This window comes from Ixodes scapularis, unplaced genomic scaffold, assembly GCF_016920785.2.
Source record: "Ixodes scapularis isolate PalLabHiFi unplaced genomic scaffold, ASM1692078v2 PGA_scaffold15__6_contigs__length_5221840, whole genome shotgun sequence".
Lineage (NCBI taxonomy): Eukaryota > Metazoa > Arthropoda > Arachnida > Ixodida > Ixodidae > Ixodes > Ixodes scapularis.
The window spans coordinates 2703084-2726824 of record NW_024609841.1 but is presented as its reverse complement, the minus strand read 5'-3'; the positions used below and the strand labels follow the sequence as shown (position 1 = coordinate 2726824).

The 23741-nt window shown below is 49.3% G+C and overlaps 2 protein-coding genes across 2 annotated transcripts; both read right to left on the bottom strand.

The window, feature by feature from the left end:
* Positions 1–6560: 6560 nt before the first annotated feature.
* LOC121835628 lies at positions 6561–7262 on the bottom strand (the record flags this gene model as incomplete). The annotated part of the gene is made up of 1 exon (XM_042290059.1): positions 6561–7262. A coding segment is annotated over one exon (702 nt), but the record flags the coding sequence as incomplete, so codon positions are not given.
* Positions 7263–19629: 12367 nt separating this feature from the next.
* LOC121835629 lies at positions 19630–20469 on the bottom strand. The gene has a single exon (XM_042290060.1). It carries the CDS (start codon positions 20467–20469, stop codon positions 19630–19632), a length of 840 nt encoding a protein of 279 aa, XP_042145994.1.
* Between the last annotated feature and the right edge of the window lie 3272 nt (positions 20470–23741).

Below are 23741 nucleotides of genomic sequence, written 5' to 3'. Positions count from 1 at the left end.
GGTTCACTGACGCACATGTCTCACACATTTTTCGCTACGTGGACGATTACCTTGTCCTCCTTAAACAACGACCTGTTAGCAACGAGAAGCAGTTTTTGAGCCACATACGATCCACCTTCATCGAGCAAGCAGAGGGTCTTAAGTTCACTGATGAATCACCGGAGAATGCCACCCTCCAGTTTCTGGATTTGAGACTGTCGTTCCTGCAAGACCACACCTGTTGGATGTATTCCCCACGCTCCAAGAAACGACTTTTACCGTATGACTCTGCTCATTCTAAACTCATCAAGAGAGCTATTGTCACTGGATGCTTCAGCACGGCTCTTAAAAAGTCATGTCTGCATTCAGCGGGGGAGAGCTTTGAAGCTCAAGTTCACCGACTGAGGTGTTCAGGTTTTCCTGACTCAATCTTATTTGATGTTGCAGAACGTCTGCTCACGTCACAGAAAAGACAACGAAAATCAGAAAAGACACGGCGTCCTGCTATTGTTCCATATATCCATTGCTTGGCACACAATCTCAAGAGAGTAGCCTCCAAGTATGATGTACAGGTAGCACTTTCAGCACCGGACAAGCTCAAAAAACTTTTCCCAAGAATAAACAACACAAAAGAAGAAAATGTTCAATGCCAAACAAGACACCAACATAAGTACGTGGACTGTAAGAGTCATGTCGTTTATGAAGTACCTTTTTCCTGTGGAAAGGTCTATGTGGGGCAGTCGGGTCGCTGCATCAATGTTAGATTGAGAGAGCATGACCTCTCACTGAAAGCCTCTCCATCTGGACATCTTGCGGTGCATGTTCGTGACTGTCATTGTACCCCTTTGTTTAATCAGACGAAGGTGTTAAAACATCTCAATGACAAAAGAGCTAGAGAAATCTATGAAGCGTACAAGATCAAGAAAGAAGAAAGCAAATGTGTTAGTGCCCCGTCAGTCTTCCTTTCAGAGAAAGAGCTGAGATACCTCGACACGTGCCCCTGATATTTGCGTCCTGCTGCTTGGTTACCGGCAACAGTGTCGCCACTTCATGCTGGAAGAATTTGCCGGTGTCCCGTGTGTGTGTGTGTGCGGCTACTGCAAGGGACTCATGTGTGACCACTAGATCTGAGGGATGGTCACCGGCAGCAGTTCGCCTCTTCATGCTCGCAAAGGGTTTGCCGGTGTCTCGTGTGTGTGCTGCTAGTGCTGCTGCCTGCGCATTTGCCGATGCGATTCTGCAGATCTGCCTTTAATTTATTTTATTCTATTTTATTATTTTATTATTTTATTTTGTATTTTCACCTTAATTAATTTCGCTCTCTGTATCACTTCTTTTTTGTCAGTACTTTGTTCCCCTCTCCGGGTTTTGTTTTCTTTTTCTTTTTTCACCTTATAATTAAAGCCAGTTGTAAGTAGCGCTCTTTCCTGTCCTAACGTTCTTCCTTCCTTGTATTTGCGCTAATTTTTCTCATTACAATCAGCCGAAACGGAGGTCCACACGGACGCCAGTAATACAGGACTCGGAGCGGTACTGGTCCAACGACAAGACGGTGCGGAGCGCGTGATCGCATACGCTAGCCGGACGCTGTCGAACGCGGAACGCAATTACTCGACGACCGAGAAGGAATGTCTGGCCGTCGTCTGGGCTATCACGAAATTCCGCCCATACCTGTACGGGACTCCTTTTCGGGTGGTCACCGACTACCATTCGCTGTGTTGGTTAGCGAGCCTGAAGGACCCATCGGGACGCCTCGCTCGATGGAGCCTACGACTGCAAGAGTACGACGTAACCGCGGTATACAAGTCAGGCCGAAAACACAGCGACGCCGACTGCCTGTCCAGAGCCCCTGTCGAGTCAGCTGCCGGATGTGCCAAAGACGACGACGACGACGACCACTTTCTTGGCGCGGTGAGCATTCACGGCATGGCAGCGCTCCAGCGGGACGATCCTGAGCTGCGTGCATTGATCGACCACTTGGAGGGACGAGGGGGTACGATTCTCCGAGCCTTCTCACGTGACCTGCCACGATTCGCCGTCCGGAGAGGTATCCTCTATAAAGAAAACTTCGGGGACAACAACTCGACGTGGCTGCTAGTGATTCCTGCTAGTCTTCGAGAAGAGATCTTCCAAGCTTGCCACGACGACCCAACATCTGGTCACCTTGGCTACAGTAGGACTCTTGCACGGATCCGAGAAAAATACTACTGGCCCAAGCTTCCGAAGACTGTCCACCTCTACGTCCGTTCGTGCCACGAATGCCACCGACGTAAGAAACCACCGACGAAGCCGGCAGGTCTCTTGGAACCGATCGCGCCCCCGACTGCACCATTCCAGCAGGTTGGAATGGATCTTCTCGGACCTTTGCCACCGTCGGCGCAGGGAAACCGGTGGATAATCGTGGCAACTGATTATCTCACCAGGTACGCCGAGACAAAAGCACTCCCGTCGGGGACCGCCGTGGAAGTAGCCAAATTCTTCGTGGAGTCTATCGTCCTCCGACACGGCGCTCCCCAAGTCCTGATTACGGATCGAGGATCCTCGTTCATGGCGCAACTGACACAAGAGATACTCCGCCTGAGCCACACCGACCACCGCCGGACCACGGCATACCACCCGCAGACCAACGGGTTGACGGAGCGACTAAACAAGACCATCGCCGACATGATTTCTATGTACGTTGACGTGGAACACAAGACGTGGGATGAAGTGCTGCCCTACGTCACGTTTGCGTACAACACGGCGATTCAAGAAACTACCGGCATTACACCCTTTCAGCTGGTGCACGGCAGAAAGGTGACGACGATGCTCGACGCCATGCTGCCCCACGACCCGACGGATGACGGCACTGACGACGCCCAGCTGGTCACCCAACGAGCAGAAGAAGTACGCCAGCTAGCCCGTCTTCGAATAAAGGACCAGCAACGTGTGGACGCTGGCCGGTACAACCTTCGCCGCCGCGACGTGGAGTTCCAGCCCGGAGACAGGGTATGGGTGTGGACACCCATTCGCCGCCGCGGCCTCAGCGAGAAACTGTTAAAACGCTACTTCGGACCCTACAAGGTCATCCGCCGCCTTGGGGACTTGAACTACGAGGTGCTCCCCGACGGAACTCGCCCATCAGGACGCCGCCAGCTACGACCCGAAGTCGTCCACGTTGTTCGACTCAAGCCGTTCTACGTGCGTTAGGATTGTGAAACCATGTTTGTTTTGTTTCGCCGTAATTGTTTTAGCCATTTCCGTTTTCCTTTCGTTTTGCATCGGGGCGATGCACTTTTAAAGGGGGGATAATGCCACCCGCAGAGCCGAGAAGGCAACGCTCGGTCACGGTCTTCTAGAAGATTCCCGGTCATTCTCGCAGCAGACGTAACTTTCCTTCTGCTTTGTTATTCTCGAAAGTGCCAGTTCATCCTCGCCCCGAGCGCGCGACGCTCGAACCTTCTTTGCCGAACTTTCGAGATAGTGACGCAGGGTAGATAAACGGCTCCCGCGACCTTGTCGAGTCAGTCCCAGTCTCGCTAGCGCTCTGTAGTGCCGCCGAACCGCCGCCCGCTTTTCCGCTACCTCGACGCTCCTTAGTTATTTATTTTTGGTTGGCACAAGTTCGCCCATTGAATCTTTATTTTCAGTTCACTGTTTGGCTTTTCGTCACCTTCATTCGTGACAATATACAGCGAACACACGATGCAGCTTCTGAATGTGAAATCGAGAACAATGCAATACCTGTAGAAGATACCGCAGCTTAGCGAGAAAAATAAATTACACACTGTAGCTCTCGCGAAAATAGACAAATGGCGGCCTGCACTCGGGGCCGCTTTCTCGCGCAGCTTATCTGTCTCTTCACTCCACAGACCCGCGCTGTCACGATAGTATTCAAATGGTACGCCAAGATAACGGGTGGGAAGGGTTGACCAGGCAATGGTGAGCGACAAAGTTTGGCTTCGATGCCTATCCGCCGTGCCAAAAACGCGAACATTTCGACCAGTTCACTGAACATCCGGTCCGAGAAGAAAAAGTTTTGGTGATTTCGATGGCTCTTTCAATACTCTCTCTATCTGTGCAAAAAATAGCAATGTCGTCCGCATAAGCCGAAATGCGAACCTCGCGCGCATTCAAGGTAAAACCGCGAACATGCTCACTCCGAATGACACTCAAGCAGTATGGTTCAATATACAATCCAAACAGTAATGGCGAGAGCGGACAGCCTTGTCTAACAGAAGATTTTACAGGAATGCGTTCACTGACTCGCTTTCAACAATAAGACGCGTTGTACAATTATAATATGCCGGTTGCACTCCTTCAAAAATTATAGGTCCTATATCGATATGCTTCAAAATTTGGCTTAAAACGTCATGAGACACCCGATCGAAGGCCTTTTCCAAGTCAATTTGTAACATGGAGACTTAGCGCAGCTCACCGTCACAACACTCCAAGATACTGCGGGCAAAATGAATGTTGGTCAAAATAGTCCGACCCTGTATGCCGCATGTCTGATGAGGCCCAACAACACTCGTTATCACACCCTGCAAACGGCGAGCGAGGACTTTCATTAATATTCTATAGTCAACATTGTAAGGCTTATTAGACGGTAGGAGTTAACACTGCGAAGCTTAACGGAGTCGTCACACTTTGGGATTAACACTGTGTGTGTGCGTGAAAAGGAGGGGGGGAGAACTTTTCGTTCATATGCCTCAGTGAAAACTTCAATTAACGCGGATAAAATTTCATGTTTAAATGTTTTGTAAAAACCAAGCAATTAAGCCATCTGGGCCCTGCTTTTCCGGGTTTTAAGTCATCTATCGCTTTTGTTACCTCTGACAAGCTGATTGGTTCCTCTAAAAAGTCCTTATCGTTTCCGTCAACCTTCGGCCGTAGAGGGAGAAAGTCGTCTTTAAGTCCTGACAGTGGTGGGGCGCTACAACTCAACAACGTTTTATAGTGTTAAACAAACGCATCTTCGATATGAGTTTTATCGCTGGACAAAACCTCAAGGAGTTCTATTTCAACTACATCATTCGCTCGCGCATATTTCTTTTCCGCCGCCACCATTCTTTTTGTCGGCTGCTCTCCCACCAAGAAACGCTCTGAGGGAGCCCGTATTGCCGCCCCCCTGTATCAGTCGCGATCGAGACTTTCAATTTTGGCATTCAAGTGGTTAATACCCCCAATGAAAGCGCCGGGTGCCCGGCATTCTTCCTGTAGCAGCTTGTCTAAGTTTTTTTGGTGTTCCAATTCTCGACTCTTCTCCTGATACTTCAGGAGACATGTCCTTTCAAGTGCAGTTAATTTCATCTTCTGTTTAAATGTTTCCCAGCTCTCGCTTGCACTGCCTCCTTTCAGTTGCACGTCACTTCAGATTGTCTTAAGACAGGAAAGAAATTGTTCATCCTTTAGAAGTTTCGCATTCATTTTCCATAATTCCCATGAGAAATTGGCCCCCTCTTTCTTTTTACCTAATTGGAATGTTACAAGGCAGTGATCGCTAAAAGCAGCATAGTCTACAGAATAACTTCGGCATAAATATACCAGTTTCGATGAGATATACGCCCGGTCCAGTCTAGCGTGACTGACACGCTGAAAGTGCGTGAAAGGCATACAGTTTGACCTAGGCACACAACATGCGACGTCTTCCAGAACAAAATCTTCAATAATGTTATTTAATTCTAGGGTACTGGCATCCCTATTGCGCGTTCGGTTGGACCTGTCTTCGGCTCGGCAGACACAATTAAAGTCACCCAAAATGATCAGAAAGCGATGGGACTGGCAATGTTGGAAAACGTTTTGGAAAAAAAACCTTCGCTCCTCAGCCTCATTAGGTGCATAAACACAAATGACACGCCATTCATTTCCCATAACATAAAAATCACACATGACAAACCTCCCAGATGGGCAGGTCGTGACGGTTTGCACGGCCGCGCCTACAGATTTTCTGAGGAGCAGGCAGCAGCCAGCCGAGAAACCAGCATCATGACTCACGCAGACTTCGTACCCCGCCAGAAAAGGCCGCACCATGTAGTCGGTCTGGTTCTCGCTCTCGACTTCGGTTTCCTGAATTGCGACAATGTCCAGGTCATGCTCGGTGAACAGCCGGTAGAGCTGTTGCTGCCGTCGTCTGGCTAAAAGTCCGCGGACGATCAACGTAGCTACGCGCAAGGCGTTTTCAAGGGAAACCATCGAAAAGCGAGTCTTAGGCCTTGTACGCTGGGGTCATCTCTCACCCTACCTGGGAAGAAACGAAGAACGGCTGCGGCCAGCGCGTCGTCCCCTCTTGCTCGTCACTACGAACCAGGTCCCTCAGTCTGCTGGAGCGTCTGGTGGCTTCCCTGCTCCGGGTCGCTGAGCCGCCGCTTGATCGCCTCGGTCGCGAAGTCCATTGCTGTACCATCTCCGGCGTCCAGTGCGTCAGTCGCGTCCTTAGCTGCCGGTGTCGTCTCAATGGTCTTCTTCGCGTTAGGCTCATTTTCACCAACAGTGCCTTCCGCCGTCAATGTTATGGCGGAGACCTGGCCTTCAGGCATCGCTAACAGTTCGTGTTGCTGCTCACCGGACTATTGACGGTATTATGAAGAAATCCTCGCGGTTGGAGTCGCCGCCGCCTCGGCCTCTTCCTCGTCCATTACGAGGTTTCTGTCCTGGCTGTCGGTGGTCTTACTGGCAGCAGCTCGAGCGTACGACCGTACGCAATCCGAGGCCTCATCCCCGAAGGCTCGACACTCCTCACACCTCGGCACTCTACAGTCCCGCCGTATATGTCCCGTGCGTCGACAGCGGAGGCACACCGGTGCCCGTCCGGGGACGACAACCAGGAGCGGGCCTCCGTAGATGCGGAGCTGCTGCGGCAGGGACTCCGGTGTTATGTCTTCACAGAGCACCATGCGGATGATGACGGTAGTAGTATCCACGTCTGCCAGGCCCTCGATGCTCCACTTCTCGCGGGTGAGACCCTTCACCTCCCCGTAAAGCTCGAAGGCCCGTCGAAGGGCGTCTGCAGATACGTCGAATGCCACCCAGTCGACTTTTACCTTCAGCACTCGTTTTTCTGGATCAATTACCAGGCATGGTCGCCCCTTCACCAGCATGGTCCCCTCTCGCAGAAGCGTCTCTTTGGCGGAGGTGGTGTGCAGCTTCAGCAGCCAGACGTGCCCCATTTGAAACGCGCCAAGTCCTGCTACGTCCTCCCGAACTCCCACCTGCTTCAGAGGCCCCACGAAGTCTTCAGCTCGGTACGGCCGCCCCCGGGTATCAGCGTGCAGGACAAGGCTGCATTTCATGGTTTCTCCTGTCGACAGAGTAGGCAGTATAACTGCGTAGTCATTTGGAACATCGCCTTGCTAGGCATCACCGCGGCTCGGAGCCGCCGTCATCGAGCTCGCAGCGGAGCGATCCATTCCACGTGCGCCCGCTACCGCGTTCGAAGTTGGAATCCTCGGCCACTTCCTAAATCCCTTGACTGCCCTTAAGTCTTTTATACTGACCATTTGAGTGCGCAAACTTGCCGTCGCGTATGATCACGTCAGTCCTTCGTAGTCGCTAGGTCAATTGCGCGACGAGGCAAACCGCATGAAAGCGAAGGGAAAGAGCGGCCAAGGCGATGAGCGACGTTTCCTAGAAATTAAAAAAAAAAACCGAGCGCCGCGACGGGTGACCGTGAAAAATCGCCGTCGCTCGTCGCTGTCTCCGTCGCTAGCTCGTCGCTCGCTAAATCGATTACATGCGGTTCAACCTTTACAACAAATGCGGTCACCGTCGGCGAGAGGGTGCTTTCTTGCCATCTCCCGCGGCGAACGAAGGCTGTAATTGACGGGGAGTACGACGGCAGCTCGTTTCGCGTGCTGCGCTACACAAATGCATGCAAAATCATTACCGTGGGCAGCTCGCATCTTAATTTTTCTAATACACTGAAAACGCTTGCGTTTTTTAGGAAGATTTAAGCGAATTCAGAAAAACTCGTAGAATGACGAAGCAGTTCTTTTTTTTTTTCATTAGTCCCAACTACATACACTATTTACGACGCACATCGACGGTTGTGACAGTGCACTGTCAGGACCGAAGATAGCTCAATCAGAATCATTCAACCACCGAGCACACACAGACAGTGAAGAAGTTCTCAGTGTCAAGTAGGAGGAGGCAGAGAAAAGCGTCTTGGACGACGAAACCCAATCCAGTGACAGCGGCGCCGGCTCGTCAGAACTATCCTTGGAGCAGTCCACGTCCGCCACGCACACACTCGCCCCATCGAGCGCACGAACGTTAACCATGCACTCCAACACGGGAACACTAGGGAACACGAGAACTGCACACGACACAAGGCAAAAACGGCAGGATCCTCCGACTGGCCTCAACTGGCTTGTAGTACAATGTTGCCAAGCGTCACTTGTGAAAGAAAAACATTAGTCTTTAAAAAATACAAAAATATAACAAATATAAAAAAAACGGAATTAACCTTTTTTTTTGTTTTCGGAAAGGTTTTTCGTATGTGCTACGTGGATATTTTCATCCGAGTTAAAACCAAAATGAAAATATAAACGCTCACAAACGAATTTAAACGAGAAGGAAAGTAAGTAAGCCGCATGGCCATTGCATCACCAATGGCTGCTGCGCTCGCGGGAGCGCTGGCTTCCACGTCGAGCTGGTACGGAGCCTGCGATCGTTATAAAGTCAGCTCCAACCAACGTTACTAAAACACTCACTTGGGAAACTCGCCGTTGAAACATGGGCCGCTGGCGTCTACCGAGACCGAGCTAAATACGACAACAGCGCCACTCTATCATTTCTCTGTACTGGGGTCACACTGAGCTTTTAGAAAGCAAGTTTTTCCGTAAAAACAAACGATAAAGGCTCTTTTTGTATGAAATTTATTGAAGCTTAGTACAAAATAATGGGCGCGTGATGTTTTTGAAATATTTAGTTTGCAGGGTGTCACGGCACAATTAATATTGTTTTTATACACCCATGCCTCAGCGGTGCTTTCAGGTAGCGCGTCCTGACCCCCCATTTTTTACTGCGATCGACCTAATAGTGCATTTTAACGTGGGTGGTAAGTCGCGGCGCTTCCGCTGGGGGGGAGACGGGGGTGGCGCCCCTGTAACCTCTTCCGCTGTATCTGTTTCGGCTCCAAAATGACCGATTAAAGCCAAATGGAAGTCCCGTGCAGTTCCTCGAGTGGCCGCTGCGGGATAAATGGCGGCGTTGTGTTCGCCATTAGCTCGGTTCTCGTGGACAGATCGGGGCCACTTTTTCAGAGCAGTCTCTATGGCAGTTTCCCAACTGAGTGTTTTAGTAACACTGACTCTAACCCTTGAACATTCCCCTCATACAATATTTGACGCTACGATTGAGTGTAGATACCTACCCCTGCGATCCGCAACAGCAAGCATAGAGTAATCTACAGAAGGTAAAGAGCGGACACTCCCATAGTCCCCACCGGCCCATTTAGCTGCCAGGGAGCGCACCCAGCGGCCGTCGTAGTCCCCAACTGAATGAATGGACTCACAATAAAAAAAAAAAAAACTTACCAGACGTATAGATATCGGATTTGGCGTAGTGTGTTGGGCGGTAGCCTGCGCCATCTGGTATGCTGCGAGTTATATTTTTCCTACTATTCCCGCATGCCAAATTTCAGCTATAATTACGTCACACGTATGTGTGAATCCTAATGCGCACAACTAATGGACAATACTATGTACAGTTAACACTCACTCTACAAGCCAGGAAACACATGTAGGTTTGTGCTGCCCAGAACACCACCAGGGAGTAGTCAACAAAGTTTATTTTCGCAACAAAAAATATGATGGGCAGTTTGTGCCTCGTATACAATTACAAAAACTAGAAAACACAAGCACCGTGTATCAGGGATTCACAAACAGTACAGCCCGAAAAAAAACGACAAGCATATTATGGCAGGCATAAAAATCTTATCAAACAAGTGAAATTAAAAATGCAATTGGATTGAAAGCCGGCTTTGTATTCTCAAGCAAGTTCCATGGAAGGCGCACACACACATATAACATATGCAGCATCAGTAACAAATACAAAAAAAAAAAAAAAACTGTCCATGCAGTATCAAAGCTCGTTGATCCAATGCAATTTGTAGGCAAATAAAAAGTTCAGCAGAAGAATTCTGAGATGCACGATAACCACAATGAGAAAAACCAGACAAGTAAATGCCTAAATGAGATTGCCACTAGTATAGACCTACTTAGTTTGTGACATAGTCATTTAATAACCCTAACACAACCTGCACTGCACAATTAAACATACATTGCTCCTGCTGATTTGAGTAACAATAATGACCAAAATAACAAGAACTGAAAGCCAACCGACGGACTAATGCAGGTTTTACGTCCATGTCGCGCTTAACATGTCACATTTAACATGTAAGTTTTAACATGACCACTACCATAAAAAGCACACATGAAATAGCTGACAAAAGACTGCTGCAAGCAGACTGGTTCCCGGCGTACCTGCGACTCACTCATCACAAATGATTCCACCAAGGCTTGGCATGCAATCTGCACTGCCTAATTAAGTATATCTTACAGGGTGTCTACCAAATGACTTCTTCCAAAGCCCCCGATTTTTCCACGTTTTCCTTGACTATTTCGATAAAATTCCCCGGCTATTCCCTCCTTCGAAGGATGACATTTTGGGCAATGCTATTCAGCAGAGCCATGGCGACACCTGATTGCCGGGCTTCGCTAAGCACCTCCGTGGCACTTTCACTGGTCACTTTTCCTGATTCAGCCAACCTTTTAATTCTGATAATTCTCTGACTTTTCCAGGAGATCCCGAATTCCCTGAGAATTTCAGGCTTACCAGGTTGGTAGACACCCTGATGTCAATCTCCTTCACGCTTCACGTATGTGTAAAGTAGAAACAATGTCCAAAAGAAAAGGAAGTTGCATCTAAGATGAGTGAGATAAGAGAGTATTAACAAAGATCAAAATGGGAACTTACACATTCCACATGACCATAATAGGAAAAAACAGACATGACCACCTAAAAAAGCAGTCACTACAATAGATCAGGAGAGGAGTAGAGTGCAACCTACTTGCTGCAAATAATCCCAACAAATGGCTAGTGTGCAGTCTGCACGGCCCAATAAAATCCCAATAAAATTAATTTTACTCTTGCAGATATCTTATGAAATGCAACATAATGTCTGAAACACATCACCAGAATGAAGTTCTACCCATTGGTAGAACTTCATTCTGGTGATATCTCGCGCCTCTGGTGTACAGCTTGAAAAGCTGTACACCAGAGACGCGAGAATGAAAGCGAACTTTATCAAAGTTTCGATTTACGAAACGGCCATGCCAGCACAATCGAATCCTGCAAAATATCTTCAAAAACCGTGCGCGACATTCTGGAGTGCAACAATTTAAATCACCAACAACCTGTCGTCTCTTGGAACTCGGAGGAACTTTGTTCCTGGCTTCTTGCGCGTTCTTTCATTGTTTCCGAACCAGGTTACGCAACACTAGCTGCCGTAGCCAAACATCCTGGCGGCATCAGCTGGAACCGAAAAGAGCACAAGTCAATTTGAGATGATGCGAATTTAGTGCATTCATTTCGTAGCAATTTGGAAACCAAAATTGTTGAAGCGACACTAAAGAGTGGCGATTAAAAAAAAAAAGTCTTCACGGTATTGACACACCCCATTTCTTTGTAATTTCCTCGTGAGCGCGCTTTGCTTAGGATAGCCTCGCCCTAAGCAAAGCGCGCATGAAGGCTAAATGTACCCGGCTTCATACCTGGCGCCAGGTACAACGCTGTCAAAGCTGCTGGCGCGAAAGCCACGCGCTTGCGCCACCATCATTGACAGCGATGCACAAAAGGTATGAAATCCAGTATGCCCTGAGTGCCTTGACTGGCGCTCTCGCTGCTGGAGCGCACGCGCGCACGTGCAACTGCCGAGGTTTCATCCAGATTAATTAACTCGCGCTTCAGCCCGTGCGCCCAACTATGGGCAAAAGCAAGCAAAATACGGTGTCAGTCAAACGACCCACCTTTTTAACAACGGAAGAAGAACGAGAAGCCCGCATGAGCCATTCAGGCGCAGCCGAACCGACCTTTCGCGCGACGTGAGCGGAAAGCCACCGTCTGCCGAGTTGACGGCCCCAAAGCCATCCACTGAGCCGCAGCCAAAGCCGCAGCTGTTCAAATTGTTTTTAAAAGTATTTGGAACTGCTATTAATATTGAAATGTTAGGTTATAAAGTAGAGTTATTTATCAAGGGTGAAAATGTGATAAATGTCTAAATTAAGTGTGTGACTGCAGTGCCACTGAACGGTCGTCGTAGTCCCTAGCTCCTGGGCCGCGAAGCGGGTCTAGTGGCCACTCTTTTCGTTTACTGTGTTACTCTATGCAGCAAGTAGGTCCCTAACGCTGGCAATCGGTTATGAAGCAGGCGCCACCATCTTCTCCGCGCCTTTGCGGTAGTAAATAGCTATACTCGGCGACAACTTTTCTTGGCAATGCCGAGGAAGTTGACGAAAGCCCACGCACAGCCTTATCCAGCGCTCAAAATTGGATAGAAAACACGTGCCTGTACCCTTCACTGCATTGCCAAGAAAAGTTGTCGCTGAGGACAACTTTTCTTGGCAATGCAGAGGAAGTTGACGATAGCCCACGCATAGCCTTATCCAGCGCTCAAACTTGGATAGAAAACACGTGCCTGTACCCTCCACTGCATTGCCAAGAAAAGTTGTCGGCGAGGACAACTTTTCATGGCAATGCAGAGGAAGTCGACGATAGCCCACGCACAGCGTTATCCAGCTCTCGAAATTAGATAGAAAACACGTGCCTGTACCCTCCACTGCATTGCCAAGAAAAGTTATCGCCGAGGACAACTTTTCTTGGCAATGCATTGGATGTTGACGATAGCCCACGCACAGCCTTATCCAGCGCTCAAAATTGGATAGAAAACACGCGCCTGTACCCTCCACTGCATTGCCAAGAAAAGTTGTCGCCGAGGACAATTATTCTTGGCAATGCAGAGGAAGTTGACGATAGCCCACACACAGCCTTATCCAGCGCTCAAAATTGGATAGAAAACACGTGCCTGTACCCTCCACTGCATTGCCAAGAAACGTTGTCGGCGAAGACAACTTTTCTTGGCAGTGCAGAGGAAGTTGACGATAGCCCACGCACAGCCTTATCCAGCGCTCAAAATTTTATAGAAAACACGTGCCTGTACCCTCCACTGCATTGCCAAGAAAAGTTGTCGCCGAGGACAACTTTTCTTGGCAATGCAGAGGAAGTTGACGATAGCCCACGCACAGCCTTATCCAGCGCTCAAAATTGGATAGAAAACACGTGCCTGTACCCTCCACTGCATTGCCAAGAAAAGTTGTCGCCGAGGACAACTTTTCTTGGCAATGCAGAGGACGTTGACGATAGCCCACGCAAAGCCTTATCCAGCGCTCAAAGTTGGATAGAAAACACGTGCCTGTACCCTCCACTGCATTGCCAAGAAAAGTTGTCGCCGAGGACAACTTTTCTTGGCAATGCAGAGGAAGTTGACGATAGCCCACGCACAGCCTTATCCAGCGCTCAAAATTGGATAGAAAACACGTGCCTGTACCCTCCACTGCGTTGCCAAGAAAAGTTGTCACCGAGGACAACTTTTCTTGGCAATGCAGAGGAAGTTGACCATGGCCCACGCACAGCCTTAACCAGCGCTCAAAATTGGATAGGAAACACGCGCCTGTACCCTCCACTGCATTGCCAAGAAAAGTTGTCGCCGAGTAAAGTCGATGCTGTTATACTGGGCGACAACTTTTCTTGGTAATGCAAAGGAAGTTGACGATAGCCCACTCACAGCCTTATCCAGCGCCCAAAATTGGATATAAAACACGTGCCTGTACCCTCCAGTGCGTTGCCAAGAAAAGTTGTCGGCGAGGACAACTTTTCTTGGCAATGCAGAGGAAGTTGACGATAGCCCACGCACAGCCTTATCCAGCGCTCAAAATTGGATAGAAAACACGTGCCCCTACCCTCCACTAAATTGCCAAGAAAAGTTGTCGCCGAGGACAACTTTTCTTGGCAATGCAGAGGAAGTCGCCGATAGCCCACGCACAGCCTTATCCAGCGCTCAATATTGGATAGGAAACACGTGCCTGTACCCTCCACTGCATTGCCAAGAAAAGTTGTCGGCGAGGACAACGTTTCTTGGAAATGCAGAGGAAGTTGACCATAGCCCACTCACAGCCTCATCCAGCGCTAAAAATTGGATAGAAAACACGTGCCTGTACCCTCCACTGCACTGCCAAGAAAAGTTGTCGGCGAGGAGAACTTTTCTTGGCAATGCAGAGGAAGTTGACGATAGCCCACGCACAGCCTTATCCAGCGCTCAAAATTGGGTAGAAACCACGTGCCTGTACCCTCCACTGTATTGCCAAGAAAAGTTGTCGGCGAGGACAACTTTTCTTGGCAATGCAGAGGAAGTTCAAGATAGCCCACGCACAGCCTTATCCAGCACTCAAAATTGTATAGAAAACACGTGCCTCTACCCTCCACTGCATTGCCAAGAAAAGTTGTCGCCGAGGACAACTTTTCTTGGCAGTGCAGAGGAAGTTGACGATAGCCCACGCACAGCCTTATCCAGCGCTCAAAATTGGATAGAAAACACGTGCCTGTACCCTCCACTGCATTGCCAAGAAACGTTGTCGGCGAGGACAACTTTTTATGGCAATGCAGAGGAAGTCGACGATAGCCCACGCACAGCGTTATCCAGCTCTCGAAATCGGATAGAAAACACGTGCCTGTACCCTCCACTGCATTGCCAAGAAAAGTTGTCGCCGAGGACAACTTTTCTTGGCAATGCAGGGGGTGTTGACGATAGCCCACGCAGAGCCTTATCCAGCGCTCAAAATTGGATAGAAAACACGTGCCTGTACCCTCCACTGCATTGCCAAGAAAAGTTGTCGCCGAGGACAACTTTTCTTGGCAATGCAGAGGAAGTTGACGATAGCCCACGCACAGCCTTATCCAGCGCTCAAAATTGGATAGAAAACACGTGCCTGTACCCTCCACTGCATTGCTAGGAAAAGTTGCCGGCGAGGACAACTTTTCTTAACAGTGCAGAGGAAGTTGACGATAGCCCACGCACAGCCTTATTCAGCGCTCAAAATTGTATAGAAAACACGTGCCTGTACCCTCCACTGCATTGCCAAGAAACGTTGTCGCCGAGGACAACTTTTTTTGGTAGTGCAGAGGAAGTTGACGATAGCCCACGCACAGCCTTATCCAGCGCTCAAAATTGGATAGAAAACACGTGCCTGTACCCTCCACTGCATTGCCAAGAAAAGTTGTCGGCGAGGACAACTTTTTATGGCAATGCAGAGGAAGTCGTCGATAGCCCACGCACAGCGTTATCCAGCTCTCGAAATTGGATAGAAAACACATGCCTGTACCCTCCACTGCATAGCCAAGAAAAGTTGTCGGCGAGGACAACTTTTCTTGGCAATGCAGAGGAAGTTGACGATAGCCCACTCACAGCCTTATCCAGCGCTCAAAATTGGATAGAAAATACGTGCCTCTACCCTCCACTGCATTGCCAAGAAAAGTTGTCGGCGAGGACAACTTTTCTTGGCAATGCAGAGGAAGTCGACGATAGCCCACGCACAGCATTATCCAGCGCTCAAAATTGGATAGAAAACACGTGCCTCTACCCCCCACTGCATTGCCAAGAAAAGTTGTCGGCGAGGACAACTTTTCTTGGCAATGCAGAGGAAGTTGACGATAGCCCACGCACAGCCTTATCCAGCGCTCAAACTCGGATAGAAAACACGTGCCTGTACCCTCCACTGCATTGCCAAGAAAAGTTGTCGGCGAGGACAACTTTTCTTGGCAATGCAGAGGAAGTTGACGATAGCCCACTCACAGCCTTATCCAGCGCTCAAAATTTTATAAAAAACACGTGCCTGTACTTTCCACTGCATTGCCAAGAAAAGTTGTCGGCGAGGACAACTTTTCTTGGCAATGCAGAGGAAGTTGCCGATAGCCCACGCACAGCCTTATCCAGCGCTCAATATTGGATAGGAAACACGTGCCTGTACCCTCCACTGCATTGCCAAGAAAAGTTGTCGCCGAGGACCACTTTTCTTGGCACTGCAGAGGAAGTTGACGATAGCCCGCGCACAGCCTTATCCAGCGCTCAAAATTGGATAGAAAACACGTGCCTGTACCCTCCACTGCATTGCCAGGAAAAGTTGTCGGCGAGGACAACTTTTCTTGGCAATGCAGACGAAGTCGCCGATAGCCCACGCACAGCCTTATCCAGCGCTCAAAATTGGATAGAAAACACGTGCCTCCACCCTCCACTGCATTGCCAAGAAAAGTTGTCGGCGAGGACAACTTTTCTTGGCAATGCAGAGGAAGTCGCCGATAGCCCACGCACAGCCTTATCCAGCGCTCAATATTGGATAGGAAACACGTGCCTGTACCCTCCACTGCATTGCCAAGAAAGGTTCTCGGCGAGGACAACGTTTCTTGGCAATGCAGAGGAAGTTGACCATAGCCCACTCACAGCCTCATCCAGCGCTAAAAATTGGATAGAAAACACGTGCCTGTACCCTCCACTGCACTGCCAAGAAAAGTTGTCGGCGAGGACAACTTTCCTTGGCAATGCAGAGAAAGTCGCCGATAGCCCACGCACAGCCTTATCCAGCGCTCAATATTGGATAGGAAACACGTGCCTGTACGCTCCACTGCATTGCCAAGAAAAGTTGTCGCCGAGGACCACTTTTCTTGGCACTGCAGAGGAAGTTGACGATAGCCCACGCACAGCCTTATCCAGCGCTCAAAATTGGATAGAAAACACGTGCCTGCACCCTCCACTGCATTGCCAAGAAAAGTTGTCGCCGAATATAGTGAAAAGGTAGCAACGGCCAGAAAAAGGTAGCAATGGCTGCATCTGCTAACTTTTTACTACCTATCGCGCGTTTGAGGTAGTAAATAGTTAGTGAAAGGTAGTAACGCTAAGGAAGGGGTAGTAACTGCAGCAGTTACTAGCTTCTTACTAGCTTTTTTGTAAGAGTGCATGGGTGGTCCTCTCGGAAGCGGTGCCGGCGAATCGAATGCAAACGGGGGATCTTCCGAAATTTCGTGGTGAAAATCTTATAACATTTCCTTCCCACTGCTTGACACAGACAAGCTTGATGAATCGTAGTCAATTATTTTTCACGCTTCTGACGCTGGGCGAAACAGGCACGAGCTGTCTATGTGCGGATGTTTATACACCTGCAATCACAACAAGATGGCGGACCAATCAAGTTTGCAGTCAACTTTAGTTTCGGTTTCGATTTTATTGTATTTATACGATTAAACATTTTTAAAATCGTTTTGGGGATTTGTTTTTGCCGCTCTATGCTAAGTTTTTTGCGCTCCTTCAAAAAAAAAAGTTTAATAGAAAACGTTAAAATTGATACCAGATGTCCATAATGTCCATCAACTACCGGATTTGCTGAATTGAGGAAATGATAACCACCGAATGGTGTTTCGAATGCCTCGCTGTGCGAAACATACTTGGGGGCTTCTGAGACTCTAGGACCCGGTTAAGTTTTCATGAATGATAGGAATCACGCATTAAGTACTAAAAAAATACCTGCGCTGTTTATTAGTTTTTTTTTTTGCGAAATGTAGCGGGAAAACTGACGTCACGTTATCAAGCCGCGGTGTCACGTGACCCGAGGTCACATGACCGGGTCACGTGACCTGATTTCACGTAAGATAAGATGACGTGCCATCATTTTCCATGCTGCATTTAGCGGAGAAATCGGCGCCACAATTTCCATGCCACAACGTCACGTGATCTGACGTCAGCGACGTGGTCACGAGACGTGACATCACGGTGTCAAGCCGTGATGTCGCGTGATAACCTGATGTCGCGCGACGTCAAATTCTTAGCTAAATTTAGTTTAGAAATAATTGTGAGAAGCGACAGAGGCTTTATTTCGATACTTTGAGCAGGCCCTGCTCAAGACCAGGGTGAAAGATAGACAGGTGGGGAAACGAGAGCCGAATGAGCGACCGCATTGTGTCCCCTTCGGTTTCCTCTTTTTTTGTGGCGCCATCTATGTGGAGCACCTCGAACTCTCACTCCGTGTGGGCGACCGATGGCGACCGGCTAAACTGACGGAGATGGTTTCTCGTGGATTTTTAATGGAAGACTTTCGTGTTCTCGTTTTATTTTCCGCACTCTCCCATTAAGTTCCGCACAAATCCGATTCCGATTTTTTTCCTCTCGCCGCAGCGCGATCTGTCGGAAGTCGGAGGTACCCGGAAGCAGACGAGTACACAATCCGGTCACGGCGTTGCGGTAGGCTTCTATGGGCCGTTTTCCCACCTGTCTATCTCACACCCTGGTCAAGACGTTGAAAAGAGAGCCTCTTCTGCTGCTCACAATTTTTCTGCGTCTGATGCTCTCTTGGTTGAGAATTCCTTCTAGCACTTTGGATCTAAATTTAGCGGAGATGTGCACTGACAGACAGACGAACGAACCGACAAGTTTCTGAGGTTTGGGAGTTTAGTTAAAAAGCATTCCATGTTTCAAAAACCGCTGAAAACTTTGATAGATAATCAGCATAACTTTTATTTTTTCATTACGGCCCCCTTTTCTTGCCCGCTAGAGTTATAAAAAAGCAAAGGCAAAAAAAAGAGAAACCCGACATATTTTGCTTAGTTAAACCGCTATGCACTCTGAACACTAAAGGCTGCAAGCTCGCGTGCAGCTGCTGCGCAAGGACAATATTAACTAGAAGACACGGCCTGTGACTTTCCCCCTCATACGTCATCATTAGTGGTTTGGCGCAGCGTTGCCTCGCTCGCGTCAGCGTCGCGGCTAGCGCGTCGCAGCAGCGTCTCACAGCGACTGCGACTCCGATACGTGGCGACGGCAAGACGTACGCGTCTGCCGCTTTGCGGCGTCTCTCGTCAAGATTCAGTGTGTGTTGCTTGGGGGCGGGTCGGGGACACGCTCATAATGACGCCATGAGCAGGCGTTGTTCTTCCTAGGCAGCATTGGCAAGGCCTCCAATTAGGGTGGTGTCAACAATCCCTTCCAGCGGTGCACCGCGATTCGTACGCAGCGTCCACTCTTGCCGAGCTGGGCGCTCCGAGATGCGGCCAGATACGCCGCCGTAATGGTCGAATATCCGACCGGACGCGACCATCGTGTCTGCAAACACTGTGCACCCGATCCATCATCGCGCTCCTCCGAAAGGCAGCGCCGGTCCTCACCAAGTTTATGAAAGGGGCGTGTACAGGTTACGGCCTTCCAGCTAGGTCTCGTGCCCCGCCTAGTGGACCTTTCGACCGTGAGAAAAAAAAAGGAAGGAGACTTGTGTGTAGTAGTAGTAGTTAGTGGTAGCGGGTAGTGGAAAGCCGGAACATGTTGGCCACTCCTTTAGTGGGGCGAGTTAGTTCCGAGGAAGGGAAGGGGATGAAAGGGGAGATCAGAAAAAGTTAAAGAAAGAAGAGAGTAAAGAAAATAACGGATTGAAAAGAGAAGAGTGGCAAAATGGGATGAAAAGGGATCAGAAAGAAAAAGGAAGAAAGAATGAAAATAAAAAGGAACGATTGGTCAGCAGTTTTTGTGACTCGGTTGTTGATGAGTTGCCATCGCCCAGTGTATGTCAGAAACCGGGGTTAGAGGCGGTCAAATAAACTGGTGTCCTCCAAGAACTTGAGATGTGCGGCGAAGGTTCTCGAGACATCGCGTGCAGAACCTGGGGGAAAAAGAATGTCCTGTGTTGTAGCACTTGCTACGCCTGCTTGCCGCAGGCCGTCGAGAAACGATTTTCTCTTGTCCGCTAAAGTAGGGCAAGTCCAGAGGAGATGGTCCTGGTCCTCGGGAACATCACAGGATGGACAGTTTGGGTTTATTGTTCGGTCCATACGGTGAAGGGCTTTCGCAGTAAAGGCACAACCAGTGCGAAGTCTGTTCATTAGAAAAGCGGAGGCTCGGGACAGCTTTGGAGGCACGCGTGCGGGTGGCTTCCCGGTAGAGACGCGCGTGTCCGGATGTAGTTTCTCTATATCTTTGTGAATAATAAGTCTGGCCTCATACATCTTTGGTATAACAATTGTTGGTACATGAATGTGGTGGGCTGCATTAGCGAGACGATCGGCTGTCTCATTGCCCGAGATACCGACATGTGATGGCAGCCATTGGTATGCTATATGCCATCCTTTATACTCGAGATTTCTTGTCATGTGTCCAATGTATCTGGCATATTGTGGGGCGTCTTCAAGGCTACCGAGAAGTTGTAAAGCTATTCTGGAATCTGTGTGGAACACTGTCTTTCCACTGTGAAGGATACTGTCGAGGATGTCAAGGCCTAGCCAAAGCGCGGCAAGTTCTGCAGTGGTAGATGTAGTGTAAAAGCTCAGTTTCCTTGATTTGGCCTTGTTTAGTTCCGGTATAAAAACTGCTGCAGTAGATGATTTGCGGCTATGAAGTATCGAGCCGTCGGTATATACACGCATCCATCCTAAAAAATCCACCTCAATTCTGTACTCTGCGAGGGCCCGAGCGACAACTTGGGCTGTGAAGCGTTTGCTTTTGAGTTCCGGAATAGATTCACTGATGTTCAGCGGCGAGGCGTAAAGTGGTGGTGCCGGGTAGATTGTATCTAAGGCGCCCAGAATTTCTTCAAAGTCTCTAGCGAGAGATCCAAGGCGAGATTGAGGACAACTTCGAATATGGTTCAAGAGGGACCCTGTTGACCGGCAGGATGTTTGCCTTGCGATGTGGCGAATTGTCAGCTCTCTGCCGTGGTTCCCGACAAGGTTGACCCTCGCTTCAACCAGCGTTGGAATGTTCGGGGAGTATCTCGGTAAACCCAGACAGAAGCGAAGTGCAATTTTTTGCAGGGTCTCAATGGCTGGAGACTGTGCATTGCTCACGTGAATCAGCGGCAACGCGTATAATAATCTCCAAAGAATGAGGCCTCTGTATAGCTGTAGCATCATGACCTGAGACGTTCTCCACCTGCTGCCCATCAACATTCGAATGGCGTGAGGTGGCGGCGACATCTGATCAGTGTTGCCTTGACTGCAGGCTTCCAGGAGATGCGGTCATCCAGAAGAAACCCCAGGTAGGAGTACGTCCGGACACGTGCTACATCGGTTCCGTTAATTGTGTAGATTTTGTTCATCGATGCTCTAGCCGTTGGATGGTATTGAAGGGCAGCTGTTTTGGAGGCGGAAAGCGTAAGGCCGAGTCTAGAGATCTCGTGTACAACTATAGTCAATCCGTCCTGGAGGGTTCGTTGCATCTTGCTATATATCTTAGTTGGGGCGGTAGTCCAGAGCGCCACGTCGTCAGCGTATATTGCGATGTTAATGACTGGTCCCGATGACTTCATCCGCCGTAGAGCCTCAGGCAGTGCCGCAATAGCAGCGTAAAATAAGAGAGGGCTTATAACACTGCCTTGAGGAACGCCTTGGGTTACCGTACGTTGAGAACTTCGAATTCCACCTAGGCGTACGTGCATAGACCTTCCTGTAAGAAGGGCGCGTACGAATGCCAGAGTTCGGCCTGCAACCCCGAGCCTTGTAAGCTTAGCAATAATGGTTTCGTGTGGAAAAACATCAAATGCTTTCTTAATATCAAGAAATATTGCTGTTGTTGCTTGCCTTGTTGCCTTCGATTGTTCCATGTCTGATACGAGGCTGCCGATCGCGTCTGTCGTACAACGTTGTTTGCGGAAGCCAGACAGCTGATTAGGCAGGGCGCTCGATGTCTCGAGCTGCCAGTCAAGGCGCTGTAGGACCATTCGCTCCATCACCTTCCCTAGACAACATGTAAGAGATATCGGTCTGTAGGAGCTGGTGATGCCTATCGGTTTTCCTGGTTTATGGATGGGAACAACCTCAGATCTGAGCCAGGCAGGAGGAATATCAGACGAGCGCCAAATATGATTTAAGTATTCCAGAAGGCCAGGAAGCGTCGTATCATCAATGTTACTAGGCTCTTGAAAAGTTATCCCATCTGGGCCTGGTGCGGTGCGTTTCCGAGAAGAACGCCGAAAAGCATGCTGTAGTTCACTCAGCGTGAAATCGGAGTTGCGGGCAACCTGCGCTGGCGTGCTGGTAGCAGTGGCTGCGACAAATCCCTGTGGCGGAGCGGGAGCAGAGGTGAATTCATCAGCAAGGAGTTCCGCGGCTTGAGGCAACGTCATGTTCTGCGCGATAACAAGGCCAAGGACCGGTGAGCGGGGAACAGCATGACCCGCCAGGATGCGGACCATTCGCCATGCTTGCCTTCCGCCGCCGGGAGAGTGAAGGGTCTCGCATCGCTGTCGCCATTGTTTCCGTTGTAAGCGCATGATATGCCTACGAAATGCCGCATCAATCCTTCGACACCGTTGTATATCCTCTTGTCTTGATGTTTTCAAGGCACGTCGTTGTGCTTTGCGGCGCGAGGCACGTAGCCTTAAGTATTTTAGGTCTGGGTTGGGTCTATATATAGGAACCGTAACTCTCCATGTCGCTTTGCAGAGCGCCTGAGTGATTACGGTCGCGTGATCAGTGCTGCCAGTAGATATTATATCTTCGAAGTACACTCGGAAGGCATCCTAGTTTGTTACAGAACAAGTCTTGTGGGTGACAGGTCTTTTCTCTGGGGAAGTGATTATAATAGGAAGATGTCACTGCCCCAGCTGTCGGGTTCGGCGAGCCAGAGCGCACGTACTGCAGCGGTGGCGAAACTCAGGTCGAGCACACTGTTCTCTACGCCAGGCCTCACAAAGGTTGCATGCCGTCATTCAGACACCGGAGGCCAATAGCTGTAGTGGTATCCTCTAGAGTCCGGCCACGAGCGGACGTTTGCTTGTCCCCCCAAGCCTCGTTGTGGGCGTTAAAGTCCCCAAGGATCAGCGTGGCCGGCTAATACCAAGAAAGGATCGTGCGTAAGATGGAAGGATTCCAAGAGAACTAGGCCGAATATATACCGATACGATTGTCATAGCGTCAGATTTTTCTTTTTGTATCGTGACGGCCACGTATTTTGCGCTTTGGTCGCAGAGACCTGAAAGATCCACTTGCAACTGAGGTAAGTCTCTGTGTACAAATAGAGATGCCTTAGGTGCGTCTTTTTGTGTTGGTTATTAAGTATACGCAGGGTCGCGGCGCGCAATGGGAATAAGCGCAACGCCCGGCAAGGAGGGACGAGACGTAGCCTCCATAGCGTCACATCGCTGTTTTTATTAGGACTAACTTCGAACGAGAAGGAAGAAAACACAGCACACAAAAAAATAAAAAGAGCTCTCGCGCGCTCCATCTGGTAGTGGTGCATGACACTTGCTAACACCCCCCCCCCCCTTCATGTGCCACTACGCCCATTAAACACCTGAAGTCCCCAGTGTTCACAGAGTTCACGGGTTCTTCTTCCATTGAGTGCCTTGGTCAGGGCGTCGGCACAGTTGTCTGATGACTTCACATACAATTGTATTATTCTTCCTTCTTCAATCTTCTCTCTTAAGAATAAATGACGCAGGTCAATATGTTGGCTGCGCTCTGACGTCACTTGCTTGCTTGCAAGAGCGATAGCTCCTTGGTTGTCAACTTGCAAAACTTGTGGCTCAACGATTAACTCCTGGGCACCTATTTCGTTGAGAAAGTGTTGGAGCCACAGTACCTCCTTTGCCGCTTGGCACATTGAAAGGTATTCGGTTTCCATGTTGGATAATGCAGTGGACTTCTGCTTCTTACTACTGCACGAAATGGCAGCTCCAGCCAGCATGAAAATGTACCCA